Consider the following 19,905-nt stretch of genomic DNA (forward strand, 5'->3'; position numbering starts at 1 on the left):
TTCCAAGTCAGGATGGTGAGTGGCTTGGAGGGGAACTTGCAGGTGGTGGTGTTCCCATGTATCTGCTGTCCTTGTCCTTCTAGATGGTAGTGGTCGTGGGTTTGGAAGGTGCTGCCTAAGGAGCCTTGGTGAATTCCTGCAGTGCATCTTGTAGATGGTACACACACTGCTGCTACTGTGCGTCGGTGGTGGAGGGAGTGAATATTTGTGGATGTGGTGTTAATCAAGCGGCTGCTTTGTCCTGGACGGTGTCAAGTTTCTTGAGTGTAGTGGGAGCTGCACTCATCCAGGCAAGTGGAGAGTATTCCATCACACTCCTGACTTATGCCTTGTAGATGGTGGACAGGCTTTGGGGAGTCAGGAGGTGAGTTACTCGCCGCAGGATTCCCAGCCTCTGACCTGCTCTTGTAGCCACAGTGTTTATATGTCTAGTCCACTTCAGTTTCTGGTCAATGCTAACCCTTCAGGATGTTGATAGTGGGGGATTCAGTGCTGGTAATGCCATTGAACGTGAAGGGGCGATTGTTGGGATTCTCTCTTGTTGGAGATGGTCATTGCCCATTGCCTGGCACTTGTGTGGCGTGAATGTTACTTGCCGCCTGTCGTTATGAGGGAGAAGGGAATCCAAGGATTTGGTGGGGGTGGGAGGAGGCTCGTGTGGAGAATAAACACCAGCATCGAGCAGGCAGGTCGAATGGGATGTGTCTGTGGTGCAAATACTCTTTAAGCATCTTGGCACCTACCAGGTAGAGATTCTGCAGGAATCTGGTCATGATCGTGAGGTAAGCTGCCGATTCCTTTACGTCTTTGGTCCGCTTAACAAAAAATCCATCGACAACCTTCAGGGGAAAGGTACAAAGCGAAGGACAGGTATTAACAAGCAGCAACATCCATTTCCAGCGCGAGGTGAGTGGGGAACTACCTCGGTTTAAAGGTTAACAATGGGACAGGTCTGGAGCACTTTGTTTCAGCAATTTATTACACCGCTGGTCACCTCAGACGCCAGTGTGGGAGGGATGGAAACTATCGCAGCTTTTCAAAGGTATTTTGAAAAGAAAAACGGAAAAAATGGGTGCGAAGAAAAGGGAAGAGACGGAGAGTAAGAGAGAGGGGGGCAGGGGAGGGGGGTACGGGCGCCGGAGGTCGGAAAAGGACAGGGCGCGAAAGAGAGGGAGGGAGAGAGGGAGAGAGAGAGGGGTAGGGAGGACGGGGACACGAGGGAGAGAGAAGGAGACAGAGGGAGGGAGAGAGAGAGAGGGGTAGGGAGAACGGGGGCACGAGGGAGAGAGAAGGAGACAGAGGGAGGGAGAGAGAGGGGTAGGGAGAACAGGGGCACGAGGGAGAGAGAAGGAGACAGAGAGGGAGGGAGAGAGAGAGCGCGAGAGGGTGGACAGGGGCACAAGAGAGAGAGGGAGGGAGGGAGAGAGAGAGAGAGAGAGAGAGAGCGCGAGAGGGAGGACAGGGGCACGAGAGAGAGAGGGAGGGAGAGAGAGGGAGCATGGGAGCGCGAGGGAGAGAGGAGACAGGGAGGGAGAGAGAGAGAGCGCGAGGGGGACGACTGGGGCAAGACAGAGAGAGGAGATAGGGAGGGGTAGGGAGAACGGGGGCACGAGGGAGAGAGAAGGAGACATAGGGAGGGAGAGAGAGGGGTAGGGAGAATGGGGGCACGAGGGAGAGAGAAGGAGACAGAGGGAGGGAGAGAGAGAGAGGGGTAGGGAGAACGGGGGCATGAGGGAGAGAGAAGGAGACAGAGGGAGGGAGAGAGAGAGAGAGAGAGGGAGGACAGGGGCGCGAAAGAGAGAGGGGTAGGGAGAACGGGGGCACGAGGGAGAGAGGAGACAGAGAGGGAGGGAGACAGAGAGGGAGGGAGAGAGAGAGAGAGAGAGAGAGAGGGGGAGGACAGGGGCGCGAGAGAGAGAGGGAGGGAGAGGGAGGACGGGGGCGCGAGAAAGAGAGGGAGGGAGAGAGCGAGAGGGAGGATGGGGGTGAGGTGGGGGGGGGAGGGAGGGGTCACGAGAGAGAGAGAGAGAGGACTGGGGAGGGGGAGAGAGAGAGAGAGAGAGGACTGGGGAGGGAGAGAGGGAGGTGGGGAGAGGGAGAGAGAGAGAGAGAGAGAGAGAGAGAGAGGATGGGGACACACGAGTGTGTGGAATCTGTTCCAGTAGTTGTAACAAGACAGAGCAACATCACCATAGAGCATTCTAACTGCAGCAGCATTCACATTCAACCCAGGGGTCCCTCACACATGCAACGCCTGATCATCGGGGCGTGGGGAGGTCAAAGACTCCCATTCCTCATAAAGAAAAAAAAGAGTTAACTCTTGGCTGCCTGTGTGCGCTGACAGAAGGTCAGACACCAATCACCGCCTCACTCAGGCCAGCAGAGGAATAACTCCAAGAACACAAGCCACAACAGATAAGAGCAACACCCGGCCAGCTCCAGCTTTATCCACGTGGCCAATTGTGCTGGACATCCTTTACCTGTGTGTTGACAATGGCCTGCTGCAGCGTGCTCTCTGGCAGGCTGAGGTGTTTGACAAAGCTGCAGTCCTCCACCAGATAGATGCGATTCCGCAGCCCACAGCGCTTCATTCGAAACTGCGGAGACAGGGGAGGGGGTAAAAGATTTACGCTGTGCCAAGGAATGAGACTGCCCTCTAGCGAGGGCACAAGGGGGTATTAATCTGGACAGTGCAGCCTATAATCACTGGCCATGGGTCAAAATGCCGTGTGAAATCTGTCCCCAGGAACACACTTGGAACATAAGAAACAAGAGGAGGCCATTCGGCCCCTCAAGCCTGTTCTGCCATTCGATAAGATCATGGCTGATCTGATTGGGGCCTCAACTCACTTTCCTGCCTGTCCCGCATAATCCTCGACTCCCTCGTCAATCACAAATCTGTCTAACTCAGTCTTATACTCAGTGACCCAGCCTCCGCTGCTCTCTGGGGAAGAGAATTCCACAGACTGATGACCCTCTGAGAGAAGAAATTCCTCCTCATCCCCGTCTTAAACTTATTCTGAAACTGAGCCCCCCTCGTTCTAGATTCCCCCACGAGGGGGAAACATCCTCTCAGCCTCCACCCTGTCAAGCCCCCCACCACCCCACAGAATCTTTTACATTTTGGTAAGATCACCTCTCATTCTTCCAGACTCCGGTGGGTACAGGGCCCAACCTGCTCAACCTCTCCTCATAAGACAAACCCCCTTCATCCCAGGAATCAGCCGCGTGAACCTTAACTGCTTCCATCGCGAGTACATCCCTCCTTAAGTAAGGGGACCAAAACTGTGCACAGTACCCAAGGTGTGGCCTCACCAACGCCCTGTCCAGTTGTGGCAAGGCCTCCCAGCTTTTATGCTCAATCCCCCCCGCCCCTTGTAGTGAAGGCCAACATCCCATTTGCCTTCCGAATCACTTGCTGCATCTGCGTACTAACTTCTGTGTGATTCGTGTACAAGGACACCCAGATCCCTCGGTGTTGGGTAATACTTTCCGTTTACAGAGAGGGGGCAATGTTACACTACCGCTCGCTACCAGGCAGTCCGAATGGATTGAACGGGAATGCGGGCCTCACTGGCCGAGGATGTTGCGGGTGGGGGGGGAAACTCTCCTCACTTTTTGCTCCCGGAAGCGTCCATCCACGATGCTGCCGCACAGGTCATCCATCCTCTTCCTCTCCACCACGTATTCGAGCACCAGTTCCCGGGCCCGGAGGGGCTGTGGCTGCCCTGCGGGTGGAAGGGGAGAGGCTGCTGCTTATCGGGGGAAGAGGGCAACAGAGACCAAGACGACGGCGCAACATCCCCTGGAGCTCCCCTAACTCTCGTGTCCCACCCCCCACCGTCGACGATAAGCTGCATTTATATAGCGCACCTTTAACACGGTAGAATATCCCCGCGGCGCGTCGCGGGAGGAGGTTTGAGGGGCAGGTGACCAAAAGCTTGGGCAAAGAGGTCAGATTTCGGAAGCAGCTAAAAGGACGAGAGAGGGACAGAGAGGCGGAGAGGTTTAGGGAGGGAATTCCACAGCTCAGAGCCCCAGGCAGCTGAAGGCACGGCCGCCAATGGTGGAGCGATGGGAAATCAGTTGTGGGGTGGAGGGGGTGGGCGGGGGGATTGCTAAAGGCCAGAATCAGAGGAGATTTCAGCCATTGGCGTCCACGCTCTGGAATTCTTTCCCTAAAGCCCACTCTTCTCTTCACCTCCCTTTAAGAACCTCCTTAAGACTCTGTCCTTTGACCCTACCAATTATCGGCGATTGTGTTGTTTTCGATCCTGCCTCTGCAGAGTGCCCCCTGGTGCTTTTCTGTGTCAAACAACGCAACGTATTGCCAGATGCAATGAATGGTGTTGCTGGGGAGTGAACAGCGGACCAGGACAACCTTTACATCTGACGGGCATGGTGACAAAGAAAAACATCATACCCACCCTGGCACCCCAACAATCACAGCCAAATTAGCATTAGAAACCAGGCTTTTTTATTCATTCATGGGATGTGGGCGTCGCTGGCTGGGCCCAGCATTTATTGCCCATCCCTAATTGCCCCTTGAGAAGGTGGGGGTGAGCCGCCTTCTTGAACCGCTGCAGTCCCTGTGGTGTAGGTACACCCACAGCGCTGTTAGGGAGGGAGTTCCAGGATTTTGACCCATTGACAGTGAAGGAACGGCCGATATATTTCCAAGTCAGGATGGTGAGTGGCTTGGAGGGGAACTTGCAGGTGGTGGTGTTCCCATGTGTCTGCTGCCCTTGTCCTTCTAGGTGGTAGAGGGTTTGGAAGGTGCTGTCTAAGGAGCCTTGGTGAGTTGCTGCAGTGCATCTTGTAGATGGTACACACACTGCTGCTACTGTGCGTCGGTGGTGGAGGGAGTGAATGTTTGTGGATGGGGTGCCAATCAAGCAGGGCTGCTTTGTCCTGGATGGTGTTGAGTTTCTTGAGTGTTGTGGGAGCTGCACTCATCCAGGCAAGTGGGGAATGTTCCATCACACTCCTGACTTGTGCCTTGTAGATGGTGGACAGGCTTTGGGGAGTCAGGAGGTGAATTACTCACTGCAGGATTCCCAGCCTCTGACCTGCACTTGTAGCCACAGTGTTTATATGGCTGGTCCAGTTCAGTTGCAGCCACAGAATAACCTGCTGCTGATGATCTAAGGGATTTATTACTTTGTGATTACTCAGAAATGCACGCAAACAGCAGTCGCCATGGATACAGGTGCAATAACCCTTGTTTTAAATCAATTCTTCACCGAAGGGCCGAGCGGATACCGAAGGGCCGAGCGGATACCGAAGGGCCGAGCGGATACCGAAGGGCCGAGCGGATACCGAAGGGCCGAGCGGATACCGAAGGGCCGAGCGGATACCGAAGGACTGAGCTGTCAAAGGAACTAAAGGAATTGCTAAACTGGCTTGTGCAGCAAGACACACCGGGAAGGCTGAGTTAACTTCGCTGGAGCGTCTGTCTGTGGGGAAGGCAGCGGGAGAGAGAAAGGGGAAAGTTACTGGAAAGCAGGCCTTTGTCAGGCAGGAATGGGAATAACAGGAGCCATCCCGAATTGGACGGGACAGTCCAGGAGAGGAAACGCTGGTGGATTATTGACCTCGCAGTCTAGGTGACTCCGATTTCCGAATCGCGCTTTTAATTCGTGCATTTTACCGTAAAACTTGCTGGGTTTCAGTGTTAATGGAGATTGGCTGGTTGGAGGTCTAACCATGCAGGAGGAAGGTAAAGCGAGGAGGAGGAGGATACCGGCGTCGCCCTGCTGTTCGTACCTGGCTGGTGCTGCACCCTCTCGCGGGCAACCCAGAGGAAATCCCCCACGTGTAGCTTGCGGACGTCGAACTCGATCTGGCTCCTCTTCAGCTCGGTTACCAGCTCCCGCTTCCTGTGGCTCGCTCCACTGGGAGAATGACAAGGCCAAGGGTCAGAGGCTGCACGATGGGAAAGGGCAGGGGGAGGGGGAGGGGGGGTGGGGTGTGGGGGGGGGGGCATGATTGCAGGGGCGCGGAGCCGTAGACGCAGGGCAGCAGACGCTGCGATGCTTCCCCAAGCCAAAGAGCCCACGGACATTTGCCATGGGGCTTCAGGGCAGGAGGTCGTTCAGCCCCTCTCGATCCTATCCCACCAATCAATTGGCCCGTGGCTGATCTGCATCTTAACTCCGTTTACTCACCTCGGCTGCTCGGCCTTTATCCCCCTCACCCACCAAGCTCTCTTTGACATTTTCAATCGACCCCCTCGGCCTCGACAGCTTTTTTTTCCGGGGGGGTGGGGGGGGAGAAGAGTTTCAGATTCCCAGTCCCCTCTGTGTGAAGGAAGCGCTTCCTGACATCACCCCTGAACGGCCTGGCTCTCGCTTTAAGGTTTCGCCCCCTTGTTCTGGACCACCTCCCCCCACCACCCCTACCCCCACCCCCTGCCCCCACCCACCCCGGCTACCAGGGGAAATAGTTTCTCTCTATCTAACATAAAGCTGACGTGAGAGGGTGTGTCCCCTATCTGTAGCCCTGTTAGGAATCAGATAGGAAGAAATCACTTTCCCTTTCATGCTGCTTTTATTATCACCTTAAAGGCCTCGATTAGATCACCCCTTCATCCTTTACACTGGAGGGACTGGGAGCCTAGTCTGGGCAACCTGTCCTCCGAGTTTAACCCTTTTAAGACTCCCCTCCAGGGCTCAGGGTGTCTCACTGCACAGTGCTGGGTTGATCTGGTTGCCTCTGACTTTGGACAGTGCGGTGATGCTCAGAGCTGGCCTGGAGGGGGCGGTGGTGGAGAAGGGAGACGAGAACCATTGCGACTACTGTTCACAAGGCCGTGACCCTGCCGGCTGGCTCCCCGGTGAAGAAGGGGGCAGGCTGAGCTCGGACCCCATCACCCCCCTCTAGTCACTCACAGGTGAAGACTGCCGCCCCAAGGGTGGGGCTGGTGCTCCTGTCGCCCAGCGCGAGTGGAAGTGCAGCACCTTCAGGATGGGAGGAGGGGTGGAGGTGGGAAGGAGGGGATTGAGGAGGAAGAGGGGGAGGAGGGGTGAGGAGTGGAGGAGAGCTGAGGGAGAAGGGGGGAGGGGAAAAGAAGGGTGAACCAGAGACCGATACAGCACAAAAGGAGGCCATTCTGCCCAACGTGCCTCTGTAAGAGCACAGAGGGGGGAAGGCAGGAAGAAAGAGGTGGAGAGAGAGAAGGAGATGGAGAGAGAGGGAGCGAGGGAGAGGGGGAGCGAGGGAGAGGGGGAGCGAGGGAGAGGGGGAGCGAGGGAGAGGGGGAGCGAGGGAGAGGGGGAGCGAGGGAGAGGGGGAGCGAGGGAGAGGGGGAGCGAGGGAGAGGGGGAGCGAGGGAGAGGGGGAGCGAGGGAGAGGGGGAGCGAGGGAGAGGGGGGAGCGAGGGAGGGAGAGAGAGAAAGAGACGGAGAGAGAGCGAGAAAGAGACGGAGAGAGAGCAAGAGGCAGAGAGAGAAAGAGACTAATGGACAGAGAGGGACAGAGAGACTACTGACATACGCCGTGGTCTCAATAAAATCGATGCAGAGGACGACATCAAACTCCCCAGGCCGGAAGGTGAACTCAGGGATGTGCGTGAACGGAGGCTCTGGGCCGTGGGCTCCACTGTCTGAGCTGGCGCGCTGGGAGTCCGCAGCTTCCTGACTCCCGGCCAGTGAGGCTGTGCTGCTGGGGTCTCCACCGCACGGGGGCTGGAACAGTGGCAACTGGCTGCAAGACCTGTCGGAGAGAGAGAGAGAGAGAGAGAGAGAGAGAGCTGAAACCCCACCGAGGGAGCTTTGCGAGGACCACACCCAACCCCAATTCCGCATTGCTATTCCCGAGATCCTGCTGTGCGCAAGTCGGCTGCCGCTTTTCCTGCAGTTGAAAAGTACGTGCTTGGCTGGTCACCCTCGCTTGCCCCTTCCCTCATGCCCCAGGGCAAGGTAGAACCCAAAAGCCCATTCAGCCCCTCAAACCTGTCCCACCAAACAATCGGATCGTAGCTGGTCTGTATCTTAACTCCATCTTATCAGCCTCGGCTTGGGGTAGCCCTTAAACCCCGTAACCAACAAAGAAAATCTATCGATCTCAGTTTAGAAATGTCCAATTGGCCCCTCGACCTTCACAACATTTTGCAGGGGGAGGTGGTGGTGGTGGTGGTGGGTGGGTGGGTGGGTGGGTTGGGGTGGTGCAGGGGGGAAAGAGTTCCAGGTCCCCTTGGTGTGAAGAAGAGCTTCCAGTCATCAGCCCAAACGGCCCGGGCTATCACTTTAAGCCTCCGCGCCCTCGTTCTGGGCTCTGCCCGCCTCACCCGCCCCCCACTACCGTCCCATACCCGCCACCCACCAGAGGAAATCGTTTCTACCGGCCCAATCCAATCCTTTAATCGTCTTCAGCCCCTCGATCAGATCGCCCCCTTAACCGTCGATGCTCAAGGGAATACAAGCTGTTTTGTAATTTAGCCTCTGTATCAGGCCTGCCAACATACCATTGGACTGGGCTGCCCAAACTTCACTGGTGGTACAACGCGGCTAAGATATGAGTCAGAAAATGCCACACCGCGGCAACAGAATGCACACTGGGTCACAGCGGCTGCAATTCCCCCGCCCCCGTGCCTTACCCTGCGGTCGTAAGTGCCGGGAGGTGATCTTCAACCTCCTCCGCGGGCCCAGGCACTGCCTCTCCAGTCCTCCCCGGTTGTGCTTCCTCCATCCTCTCCTCCTCCAAATGCTCCACGTTCAGTTTCTCACCTAGTTTCATCCCTTTCTCGGTCAGAGTGAACCTGGACGTGCCCGGACAACACAAGACTCACTACGACAACATCGTGCATTTACAGAGCGCCCGCAGCGGCCCTGAGCTGCTACACAAGGGCGTGGTGAGATAACGTTTGACGCCGAGCCACATAAGGAAATACGAGGGGCAGGCAGCCGAACGTTCGGTGAGGTTAACGTGAAAGGAAGCGAGAGAGAGAGAGAGAGGGAGAGGCGGAGAGGTTTAGGGAATGATTTCCAGAGTCCAGGGCCCCCCCAGGCAGCTGAAGGGCCCGGCCGCCATCGATGGAGCGATGGGAATCGGGGGATGCTCAAAGGGCGGGAATTGGAGGAGCGCAGAGATCTCAGAGGGGTGTAGGGACTGGAGGAGGTTACAGAGATAGGGAGGGTTATAGGGGCTGGAGGAGGTTACAGGGATAGGGAGGGCTGTAGGGACTGGAGGAGGTTACAGAGATAGGGAGGGCTGTAGGGACTGGAGGAGGTTACAGAGATAGGGAGGGGTGTAGGGGCTGGAGGAGGTTACAGAGATAGGGAGGGTTGTAGGGGCTGGAGGAGGTTACAGAGATAGGGAGGGCTGTAGGGGCTGGAGGAGGTTACAGAGATAGGGAGGGCTGTAGGGACTGGAGGAGGTTACAGAGAAAGGGAGGGTTGTAGGGGTTGGAGGAGGTTACAGAAATAGGGAGGGTTGTAGGGACTGGAGGAGGTTACAGAGATAGGGAGGGTTGTAGGGGCTGGAGGAGGTTACAGAGATAGGGAGGGTTGTAGGGGCTGGAGGAGGATACAGAGATAGGGAGGATTGTAGGGGTTGAAGGAGGTTACAGAGATAGGGAGGGTTGTAGGGGCTGGAGGAGGATACAGAGATAGGGAGGATTGTAGGGGCTGGAGGAGGTTACAGAGATAGGGAGGGTTGTAGGGGCAGGAGGAGGTTAGAGAGACAGGGAGGGTTGTAGAGGCTGGGGGAGGTTACAGAGGTAGGGAGGGTTGTAGGGGCTGGGGAAGGTTACAGAGATAGGGAGGGTTGTAGGGGCTGGAGGAGGTTACAGAGATGGGGAGGGTTGTAGGGGCTGGAGGAGGTTACAGAGACAGGGAGGGTTGTAGGGGTTGGAGGAGGTTACAGAGATAGGGAGGGCTGTAGGAGGTCACAGAGATGGGGAGAGTTGAAGGGGTTGGAGGAGGTTACAGAGATAGGGAGGGTTGTAGGGGTTGGAGGAGGTTACAGAAATAGGGAGGGTTGTAGGGACTGGAGGAGGTTACAGAGATAGGGAGGGTTGTAGGGGCTGGAGGAGGTTACAGAGATAGGGAGGGTTGTAGGGGCTGGAGGAGGTTACAGAGATAGTGAGGATTGTAGGGGTTGGAGGAGGTTACAGAGATAGGGAGGGTTGTAGGGGTTTGGAGGAGGTTACAGACATAGGGAGGGCTGTAGGGGCTGGGGGAGGTTACAGAGATAGGGAGGGTTGTAGGGGCAGGAGGAGGTTAGAGAGACAGGGAGGGTTGTAGAGGCTGGGGGAGGTTACAGAGATAGGGAGGGCTGTAGGGGCTGGGGGAGGTTACAAATACAGGGAGGGTTGTAGGGGCAGGAGGAGGTTACAGAGATAGGGAGGGTTGTAGGGTCTGGGGAAGGTTACAGAGATAGGGAGGGTTGTAGGGGCTAGAGGAGGTTACAGAGATGGGGAGGGCTGTAGGGGCTGGGGAAGGTTACAGAGATAGGGAGGGTTGTAGGGGCTGGAGGAGGTTAAAGAGATGGGGAGGGTTGTAGGGGCTGGAGGAGGTTACAGAGATGGGGAGGGCTGTAGGGGCTGGGGGAGGTAACAGAGATAGGGAGGGCTGTAGGGACTGGAGGAGGTTACAGATATGTGGAGGGTTGTAGGGGTTGGAGGAGGTTACAGAGATAGGGAGGGCTGTAGGGGCTGGAGGAGGTTACAGAGATGGGGAGAGTTGAAGGGGTTGGAGGAGGTTACAGAGATAGGGAGGGTTGTAGGGGCTAGAGGAGGTTACAGAGATGGGGAGGGCTGTAGGGGCTGCAGGAGGTTACAGAGATGGGGAGAGTTGAAGGGGTTGGAGGAGGTTACAGAGATAGGGAGGGTTGTAGGGGCTAGAGGAGGTTACAGAGATGGGGAGGGCTGTAGGGGCTGGGGAAGGTTACAGAGATAGGGAGGGTTGTAGGGGCTGGAGGAGGTTACAAAGATGGGGAGTGTTGTAGGGGCTGGGGGAGGTTACAGAGATGGGGAGGGCTGTAGGGGCTGGAGGAGGTTACAGAGATGGGGAGAGTTGAAGGGGTTGGAGGAGGTTACAGAGATAGGGAGGGTTGTAGGGGCTGGGGGAGGTTACAGAGATAGGGAGGGATGTAGGGGCTGGGGGAGGTTACAGAGATAGGGAGGGTTGAAGGGGCAGGAGGAGGTTACAGAGATAGGGAGGGTTGTAGAGGCTGGGGGAGGTTACAGAGATAGGGAGGGGTGTAGGGGCTGGGGAAGGTTACAGAGATAGGGAGGGTTGTAGGGGATAGAGGAGGTTACAGAGATGGGGAGAGTTGAAGGGGTTGGAGGAGGTTACAGAGATAGGGAGGGTTGTAGGGGCTAGAGGAGGTTACAGAGATGGGGAGGGCTGTAGGGGTTGGGGAAGGTTACAGAGATAGGGAGGGTTGTAGGGGCTGGAGGAGGTTAAAGAGATGGGGAGGGTTGTAGGGGCTGGAGGAGGTTACAGAGATGGGGAGGGCTGTAGGGGCTGGGGGAGGTTACAGAGATAGGGAGGGTTGTAGGGGCTGGAGGAGGTTACAGATATGTGGAGGGTTGTAGGGGTTGGAGGAGGTTACAGAGTTAGGGAGAGTTGAAGGGGTTGGAGGAGGTTACAGAGATAGGGAGGGTTGTAGGGGCTAGAGGAGGTTACAGAGATGGGGAGGGCTGTAGGGGCTGGAAGAGGTTACAGAGATGGGGAGAGTTGAAGGGGTTGGAGGAGGTTACAGAGATAGGGAGGGTTGTAGGGGCTAGAGGAGGTTACAGAGATGGGGAGGGCTGTAGGGGCTGGAGGAGGTTACAGAGATGGGGAGAGTTGAAGGGGTTGGAGGAGGTTACAGAGATAGGGAGGGTTGTAGGGGCTAGAGGAGGTTACAGAGATGGGGAGGGCTGTAGGGGCTGGGGAAGGTTACAGAGATAGGGAGGGTTGTAGGGGCTGGAGGAGGTTACAGAGATGGGGAGGGTTGTAGGGGCTGGAGGAGGTTACAGAGATAGGGAGGGTTGTAGGGGTTGGAGGAGGTTACAGAGATAGGGAGGGTTGATGGGGCTGGAGGAGATTACAGAGATGGGGAGGGCTGTAGGGGCTGGGGAAGGTTACAGAGATAGGGAGGGTTGTAGGGACTAGAGGAGGTTACAGATATAGGGAGGGTTGTAGGGGCTGGAGGAGGTTACAGAGATAGGGAGGATTGTAGGGGTTGGAGGAGGTTATAGAGACAGGGAGGGCTGTAGGGGCTGGGGGAGGTTACAGAGATAGGGAGGGTTGTAGGGGCAGGAGGAGGTTACACAGACAGGGAGGGTTGTAGAGGCTGGGGGAGGTTACAAGATAGGAAGAGCTGTAGGGGCTGGGGGAGGTTACAGAGATAGGGAGGGTTGTAGGGGCAGGAGGAGGTTACAGAGATAGGGAGGGTTGTAGAGGCTGGGGGAGGTTACAGAGATGGGGAGGGCTGTAGGGGCTGGAGGAGGTTACAGAGATGGGGAGAGTTGAAGGGGTTGGAGGAGGTTACAGAGATAGGGAGGGTTGTAGGGGCTAGAGGAGGTTACAGAGATGGGGAGGGCTGTAGGGGCTGGGGAAGGTTACAGAGATAGGGAGGGTTGTAGGGGCTGGAGGAGGTTACAGAGATGGGGAGGGTTGTAGGGGCTGGAGGAGGTTACAGAGATAGGGAGGGTTGTAGGGGTTGGAGGAGGTTACAGAGATAGGGAGGGTTGATGGGGCTGGAGGAGGTTACAGAGATGGGGAGGGCTGTAGGGGCTGGGGAAGGTTACAGAGATAGGGAGGGTTGTAGGGACTGGAGGAGGTTACAGAGATAGGGAGGGTTGTAGGGGCTGGAGGAGGTTACAGAGATAGGGAGGATTGTAGGGGTTGGAGGAGGTTATAGAGATAGGGAGGGCTGTAGGGGCTGGGGGAGGTTACAGAGATAGGGAGGGTTGTAGGGGCAGGAGGAGGTTACACAGACAGGGAGGGTTGTAGAGGCTGGGGGAGGTTACAAGATAGGAAGAGCTGTAGGGGCTGGGGGAGGTTACAGAGATAGGGAGGGTTGTAGGGGCAGGAGGAGGTTACAGAGATAGGGAGGGTTGTAGAGGCTGGGGGAGGTTACAGAGATGGGGAGGGTTGTAGGGGCTGGAGGAGGTTACAGAGATAGGGAGGGTTGTAGGGGCTGGAGGAGGTTACAGAGATAGGGAGGGGTGTAGGGGCTGGAGGAGGTTACAGAGATAGGGAGGGTTGTCGGGGCTGGAGGAGGTTACAGAGATAGGGAGGGTTGTAGGGTCTGGTGGAGGTTACAGAGATAGGGAGGGCTGTAGGGGCTGGGGGAGGTTACAGAGATACGGAGGGCTGTAGGGGCTGGAGGAGGTTACAGAGATAGGGAGGGTTGTAGGGGCTGGAGGAGGTTGCAGAGATAGGGAGGGTTGTAGGGGCAGGAGGAGGTTACAGAGATAGGGAGGGCTGTAGGGGCTGGGAGAGGTTACAGAGATACGGAGGGCTGTAGGGGCTGGGGGAGTTTACAGAGATAGGGAGGGCTGTAGGGGCTGGAGGAGGTTAGAGATAGGGAGGGCTGTAGGGGCTGGGGGAGGTTACAGAGATACGGAGGGCTGTAGGGGCTGGGGGAGGTTACAGAGATAGGGAGGGTTGAAGGGGCAGGAGGAGGTTACAGAGATAGGGAGGGTTGTAGAGGCTGGGGGAGGTTACAGAGATAGGGAGGGGTGTAGGGGCTGGGGAAGGTTACAGAGATAGGGAGGGTTGTAGGGGATAGAGGAGGTTACAGAGATGGGGAGAGTTGAAGGGGTTGGAGGAGGTTACAGAGATAGGGAGGGTTGTAGGGGCTAGAGGAGGTTACAGAGATGGGGAGGGCTGTAGGGGTTGGGGAAGGTTACAGAGATAGGGAGGGTTGTAGGGGCTGGAGGAGGTTAAAGAGATGGGGAGGGTTGTAGGGGCTGGAGGAGGTTACAGAGATGGGGAGGGCTGTAGGGGCTGGGGGAGGTTACAGAGATAGGGAGGGTTGTAGGGGCTGGAGGAGGTTACAGATATGTGGAGGGTTGTAGGGGTTGGAGGAGGTTACAGAGTTAGGGAGAGTTGAAGGGGTTGGAGGAGGTTACAGAGATAGGGAGGGTTGTAGGGGCTAGAGGAGGTTACAGAGATGGGGAGGGCTGTAGGGGCTGGAAGAGGTTACAGAGATGGGGAGAGTTGAAGGGGTTGGAGGAGGTTACAGAGATAGGGAGGGTTGTAGGGGCTAGAGGAGGTTACAGAGATGGGGAGGGCTGTAGGGGCTGGAGGAGGTTACAGAGATGGGGAGAGTTGAAGGGGTTGGAGGAGGTTACAGAGATAGGGAGGGTTGTAGGGGCTAGAGGAGGTTACAGAGATGGGGAGGGCTGTAGGGGCTGGGGAAGGTTACAGAGATAGGGAGGGTTGTAGGGGCTGGAGGAGGTTACAGAGATGGGGAGGGTTGTAGGGGCTGGAGGAGGTTACAGAGATAGGGAGGGTTGTAGGGGTTGGAGGAGGTTACAGAGATAGGGAGGGTTGATGGGGCTGGAGGAGGTTACAGAGATGGGGAGGGCTGTAGGGTCTGGGGAAGGTTACAGAGATAGGGAGGGTTGTAGGGACTGGAGGAGGTTACAGAGATAGGGAGGGTTGTAGGGGCTGGAGGAGGTTACAGAGATAGGGAGGATTGTAGGGGTTGGAGGAGGTTATAGAGATAGGGAGGGCTGTAGGGGCTGGGGGAGGTTACAGAGATAGGGAGGGTTGTAGGGGCAGGAGGAGGTTACACAGACAGGGAGGGTTGTAGAGGCTGGGGGAGGTTACAAGATAGGAAGAGCTGTAGGGGCTGGGGGAGGTTACAGAGATAGGGAGGGTTGTAGGGGCAGGAGGAGGTTACAGAGATAGGGAGGGTTGTAGAGGCTGGGGGAGGTTACAGAGATAGGGAGGGTTGTAGGGGCTAGAGGAGGTTACAGAGATGGGGAGGGTTGTAGGGGCTGGAGGAGGTTACAGAGATAGGGAGGGTTGTAGGGGCTGGAGGAGGTTACAGAGATAGGGAGGTGTGTAGGGGCTGGAGGAGGTTACAGAGATAGGGAGGGTTGTCGGGGCTGGAGGAGGTTACAGAGATAGGGAGGGTTGTAGGGGCTGGTGGAGGTTACAGAGATAGGGAGGGCTGTAGGGGCTGGGGGAGGTTACAGAGATACGGAGGGCTGTAGGGGCTGGAGGAGGTTACAGAGATAGGGAGGGTTGTAGGGGCTGGAGGAGGTTGCAGAGATAGGGAGGGTTGTAGGGGCTGGAGGAGGTTACAGAGATAGGGAGGGCTGTAGGGGCTGGGAGAGGTTACAGAGATACGGAGGGCTGTAGGGGCTGGGGGAGTTTACAGAGATAGGGAGGGCTGTAGGGGCTGGAGGAGGTTAGAGATAGGGAGGGCTGTAGGGGCTGGGGGAGGTTACAGAGATACGGAGGGCTGTAGGGGCTGGGGGAGGTTACAGAGATAGGGAGGGTTGTAGGGGCTGGAGGAGGTTACAGGGATAGGGAGGGCTGTAGGGGCTGGGGGAGGTTACAGAGATAGGGAGGGCTGTAGGGACTGGGGGAGGTTACAGAGATAGGGAGGGTTGTAGGGACTGGGGGAGGTTACAGAGATAGGGAGGGTTGTAGGGACTGGGGGAGGTTACAGAGATAGCTGTAGGCTGTCTGTGCTCTGGAACAATGTTGACAGAGGAACCAGCGGAGAAGAACAGGTGGAAATCGAAACAGAATTTACAAGATGGAGGCTGGTTCTTTAGACCTGACTATTCCGCGCTGCCGTTTATCCTCCTCATGAGCAGTTACTCCCAATTATCTACATCCCTTTAATACCCACCTTACATTCAACCTCTCATTCAACTCGGAATCTGTCTGCTCAGAAGGAGTTGGCTCTCTGGGATAGCGTTCCGATTGATCTCACTCTGCCCCAGCTCCTTCGCCAGAGCTCTTGCAATATTTTTTTTCCCTTTTCGATTATTTATCCAATTCCCCCCTTTTGAAAGTTCCTGTTGAATCTGCTTCCGCCGCCCTTTCAGGCAGCGCCTTCCAGATCACAACCACTCGCTGTGTAACATAAATTCTCATATTGCCCTCTAGTTCTTCCGCCAATTGTCTGCAATCCGTTTCCTTCTGGAGCAAAACTCTTCTAGATGCTCCACAGTTTGAATCGATAACTCTGGGAGTATGTTCCATGGTCTCACCACCCCTATGACAAAGATTATTCAACTCTGTGCTAAATCTCTTAAATTTTAAACTATCACGAAACCCTGTCATTCTAACGCCTTAACTCTGCCCTGGCCCTTCATCATTTTAAACACTTCATTCAAATTGCCCCCTTAATCTCCCCTGTGCCAGCGAAAACAAACCCAATTCTTTAAGTCTTGCACTGCATTTGTACTTGATTGAACTGTGTTGTGCCCCCTCTGGGATCTCAACATCTTTATTTGCAGCTTCCAACTGAGGCCTTGCTAAGGTTTAGCAGAGATCAAAGAGGGTTTACAGTGAGAGAGTGGGAGAGCAAGGTGGAGAGAGGGGGCAAGCGTGCAAGAGAGCGAGGGGGCAAGCGTGCAAGAGAGCGAGGGGGAGGGAGGGGGCAAGCGGTCGAGGGGGCAAGGGGGCAAGAGAGCGAGGGGGAGGGAGGGGGCAAGCGGGCAAGAGAGCGAGGGGAGGGAGGGGGAAAGCGTGCGAGAGAGCGAGAGGGAGGGAGGGGGCAAGCGGGCGAGAGAGCGAGGGGGAGGGAGGGGGCAAGCGGGCGAGAGAGCAAGGGGGAGGGAGGGGGCAAGCGGGCGAGAGAGCGAGGGAGGGGGCAAGCGCGCGAGAGAGCGAGGGGGTGAGGGGGGAGAGAGGGGGCAAGCAGGCGAGAAAGCGAGGGGGGAGAGAGGGGGCAAGCAGGCGAGAAAGCGAGGAGGAGAGAGGGGGCAAGCGCGCGAGAGGGGGCAAGCGCGCGAGAGGGGGCAAGCGCGCGAGAGGGGGCAAGCGCGCGAGAGGGGGCAAGCGCGCGAGAGGGGGCAAGCGCGCGAGAGGGAGGAGGGAGGGAAAGCGCGCGTGAGGGAGGAGGGAGGGAAAGCGCGCGAGAGGGGGAAAGCGCGCGAGAGGGAGGAGGGAGGGAAAGTGCACGAGAGGAGGGAGGGAGGGAGGGAGGGAAAGCGCGCGAGAGAGAGAGAGGAGGGAGGGAAAGCGCGCGAGAGGGAGGAGGGAGGGAGGGAAAGCGCGCGAGAGGGAGGAGGGAGGGAGGGAAAGCGCGCGAGAGTGAGGAGGGAGGGAGGGAAAGCGCGCGAGAGGGAGGAGGGAGGGAGGGAAAGCACGCGAGAGGGAGGGAGTGAGGGAAAGCGTGCGAGAGGGAGGAGGGAGTGAGGGAAAGCGCGCGAGAGGGAGGAGGGAGTGAGGGAAATCGCGCGAGAGGGAGGAGGGAGTGAGGGAAATCGCGCGAGAGGGAGGGAGGGAAAGCGCGCGAGAGGGAGGAGGGAGGGAAAGCGCGCGAGAGGGAGGAGGGAGGGAAAGTGCGCGAGAGGGAGGAGGGAGGGAAAGCACGAGTGGGGGGGAGAGCGTGAGAGAGAGCGCGCGAGGGAGAGAAATAGAACGAGAAAAAGAAAAAAAAAAGAGAAAAAGAGAAAGAGGAAGAAAGTGAGAGAAAGAGAGAGAGAGAGAGAGAGGAAGAAAGAGAGAGACGGAGAGATTTAGGGAAGGAGCCCCCCCCAGGCAGCTGAATGCACGGCCAATGGTGGAGCGATGGAAACGAGGGGATGTGCAAGAGGCTGGAATTGGAGGAGTGCACAGATCTCGGAGGTTGCAGTGATATGGTGGGGGTGGGGGTGCGGGTGGGGGTGGGGGTGAGGGTGGTGGGGGTGGGGAGATTGTGGTGGGGGGGGTTGAATTTGAACACAAGGTTGGGAATGTTTAAAACCGAGGTGCTGCCGGCCCGGCAGGTTAGAAGGTAAAAGCCAAGACAGGAGTTAGTTTAAAGCGGCTGTTCGATCGGGGGGGCTGACCCCACGCGCGCGATGTCTCGTCCTACCTGGCCGGGAAACCAGTCTTTATCACGAGATCCTTCTGGATTAAAGCGCTGATGGCCGACCACGCATTGTACCGGTAACTGGCTTTAAACTGTTTAAAAAAAAAAATTCCTCAGCGAGCAAAAAAAAGGCGGGAGGGGGTGTGGGAGGGGGGGAGGGTGGAGAGAGAGGAACGAGCAGCAGTGCCCCAAAAACCCGGATGAGTTCCCTCCCCGTAGCCCCGCCCCAGGTGCTGAGGCGAGGGACTGCGTCAGTGACGGCCTCCGAGACCATCGCCTCTTGCCCTGGCGCTGGGGAGGGTGGGGGTGGGCACCCTCCTCCCTTGTCGACGGAGGCTTTCCGCGCGGGGTTTAAATCAGGGGGGTGCCAGCGAGGAGGGAGGGAGAGACGGAGGGGGGGTTATGTGACTCACGTGAGTGAACGATATCCTGCACAGGGGCTGGGCCTTTCTCTGCAGTTCCGCCTTCGTCATAAAGCCCCGGTAGTTTGGCTTCTGAAAATGTCGGTGGAGAAACAGCAGCGTTTTAGCCAACAGAACAGATTCACCTCCAAACACGTACAATCGAGAGGGTGGGGGGGTGGGGGGTTGCAGGGGAGTGGGGGGTTTGTGAGCACGGCATGGACCTCCCTCCCGCTCACTTACCTTGGCCTCTCTGTAGAAGGTCAGTAAGAGCGCGTAGCCTCCCGATCGCTTCTGCGGTTTGTATTCCTGCTCCTCTCGGTTTTCCGGCCTCCTCCTTTTCTGCAAAAGAACAGCATCCGTGTGTGTGTGTGTGTGTGTGTGTGTGTGCCCGTGCAATGTGTCCCGACAGAGACCAGGCGGCCCTCTCCGAGTGGGCCGCAGAACCTTAACATGGACAGGAGGCCATTCAGCCTCTCCAGCCTGTGTCAGCTCCACACCAGCCTCCTCCCCCGCACCCCCCCTCCTCTTCATCTCCCCACCGTCACTATATCCTTCTGTCCCTTTCTCCCCTCGTATGTTTATCCAGCCTCCCCCTTAAATGTATCTACACTATTCCCCTTGACCACTCATTCCCTGTGGGAGCGAGATCCACATTCTCACCACTCTCGGGGGGGGGGGGGGAGAAAAACAGAGGAGGGGGGAAAGCGGGGGAGGGGGGAAAGCGGGGGAGGGGGGAAAGCGGGGGAGGGGGGAAAGCGGGGGAGGGGGGAAAGCGGGGGAGGGGGGAAAGCGGGGGAGGGGGGAAAGCGGGGGAGGGGGGGAGGGGGGAAAGCGGGGGAGGGGGGAAAGGGGGGGAGGGGGGAAAGCGGGGGAGGGGGAAAGCGGGGGAAAGCGGGGAAGGGGGGGAAAGCGGGGGAGGGGGGGAAAGCGGGGGAGGGGGGAAAGCGGGGGAGGGGGGAAAGCGGGGGAGGGGGGAAAGCGGGGGAGGGGGGAAAGCGGGGGAGGGGGGAAAGCGGGGGAGGGGGGAAAGCGGGGGGGGGGGGAGGGGGGAAAGCGGGGGGGAGGGGGGAAAGCGGGGGGGAGGGGGGAAGCGGGGGGGAGGGGGGAAAGCGGGGGAGGGGGGAAAGCGGGGGAGGGGGAAAGCGGGGGAGGGGGGGAAAGCGGGGGAGGGGGGAAAGCGGGGGAGGGGGGAAAGCGGGGGAGGGGGGGAAAGCGGGGGAGGGGGGGAAAGCGGGGAGGAAGGGGGAGGGGGACAGAGGGAGAGAGAATTCTGTCAATGCAGCCACAGAGTGCATGGCTCCTGTTCTCACTGCCTTGGCCATCAGCTGGTCTATCCACACTCTACCTGATCTCTCCCCACGGGCATTGGCACTCACCGAAGGAGACGGCCTTGGTTCTGCAGCATCGTCCTCCTCCGACACACTCTCAGCTGCCCGACATCTCGGCACCTTCGCTGGCGAGCCCAGCTTCATCCTGCACTGGACCTGGGTTGTCTGAAGCAGGTTATACGTGTAGTGTA

General features: G+C 57.5%; 1 protein-coding gene across 1 annotated transcript; it reads right to left on the reverse strand.

The window, feature by feature from the left end:
- Positions 1–743: 743 nt before the first annotated feature.
- On the reverse strand, positions 744–19,899 carry mus81 (MUS81 structure-specific endonuclease subunit; the record flags this gene model as incomplete). The annotated part of the gene is made up of 10 exons (XM_078538156.1): positions 19,763–19,899; positions 18,627–18,725; positions 18,396–18,476; positions 17,986–18,074; positions 8,597–8,758; positions 7,495–7,713; positions 5,767–5,894; positions 3,616–3,728; positions 2,481–2,597; positions 744–839 (listed from the first exon to the last, which is right to left on the reverse strand). Coding segments are annotated over exons 1-10 (1,200 nt in total), but the record flags the coding sequence as incomplete, so codon positions are not given.
- Positions 19,900–19,905: the final 6 nt, after the last annotated feature.

The sequence above is a fragment of the Cetorhinus maximus genome, unplaced genomic scaffold (assembly GCF_964194155.1).
Source record: "Cetorhinus maximus unplaced genomic scaffold, sCetMax3.hap1.1 HAP1_SCAFFOLD_4050, whole genome shotgun sequence".
Classification (NCBI taxonomy): domain Eukaryota; kingdom Metazoa; phylum Chordata; class Chondrichthyes; order Lamniformes; family Cetorhinidae; genus Cetorhinus; species Cetorhinus maximus.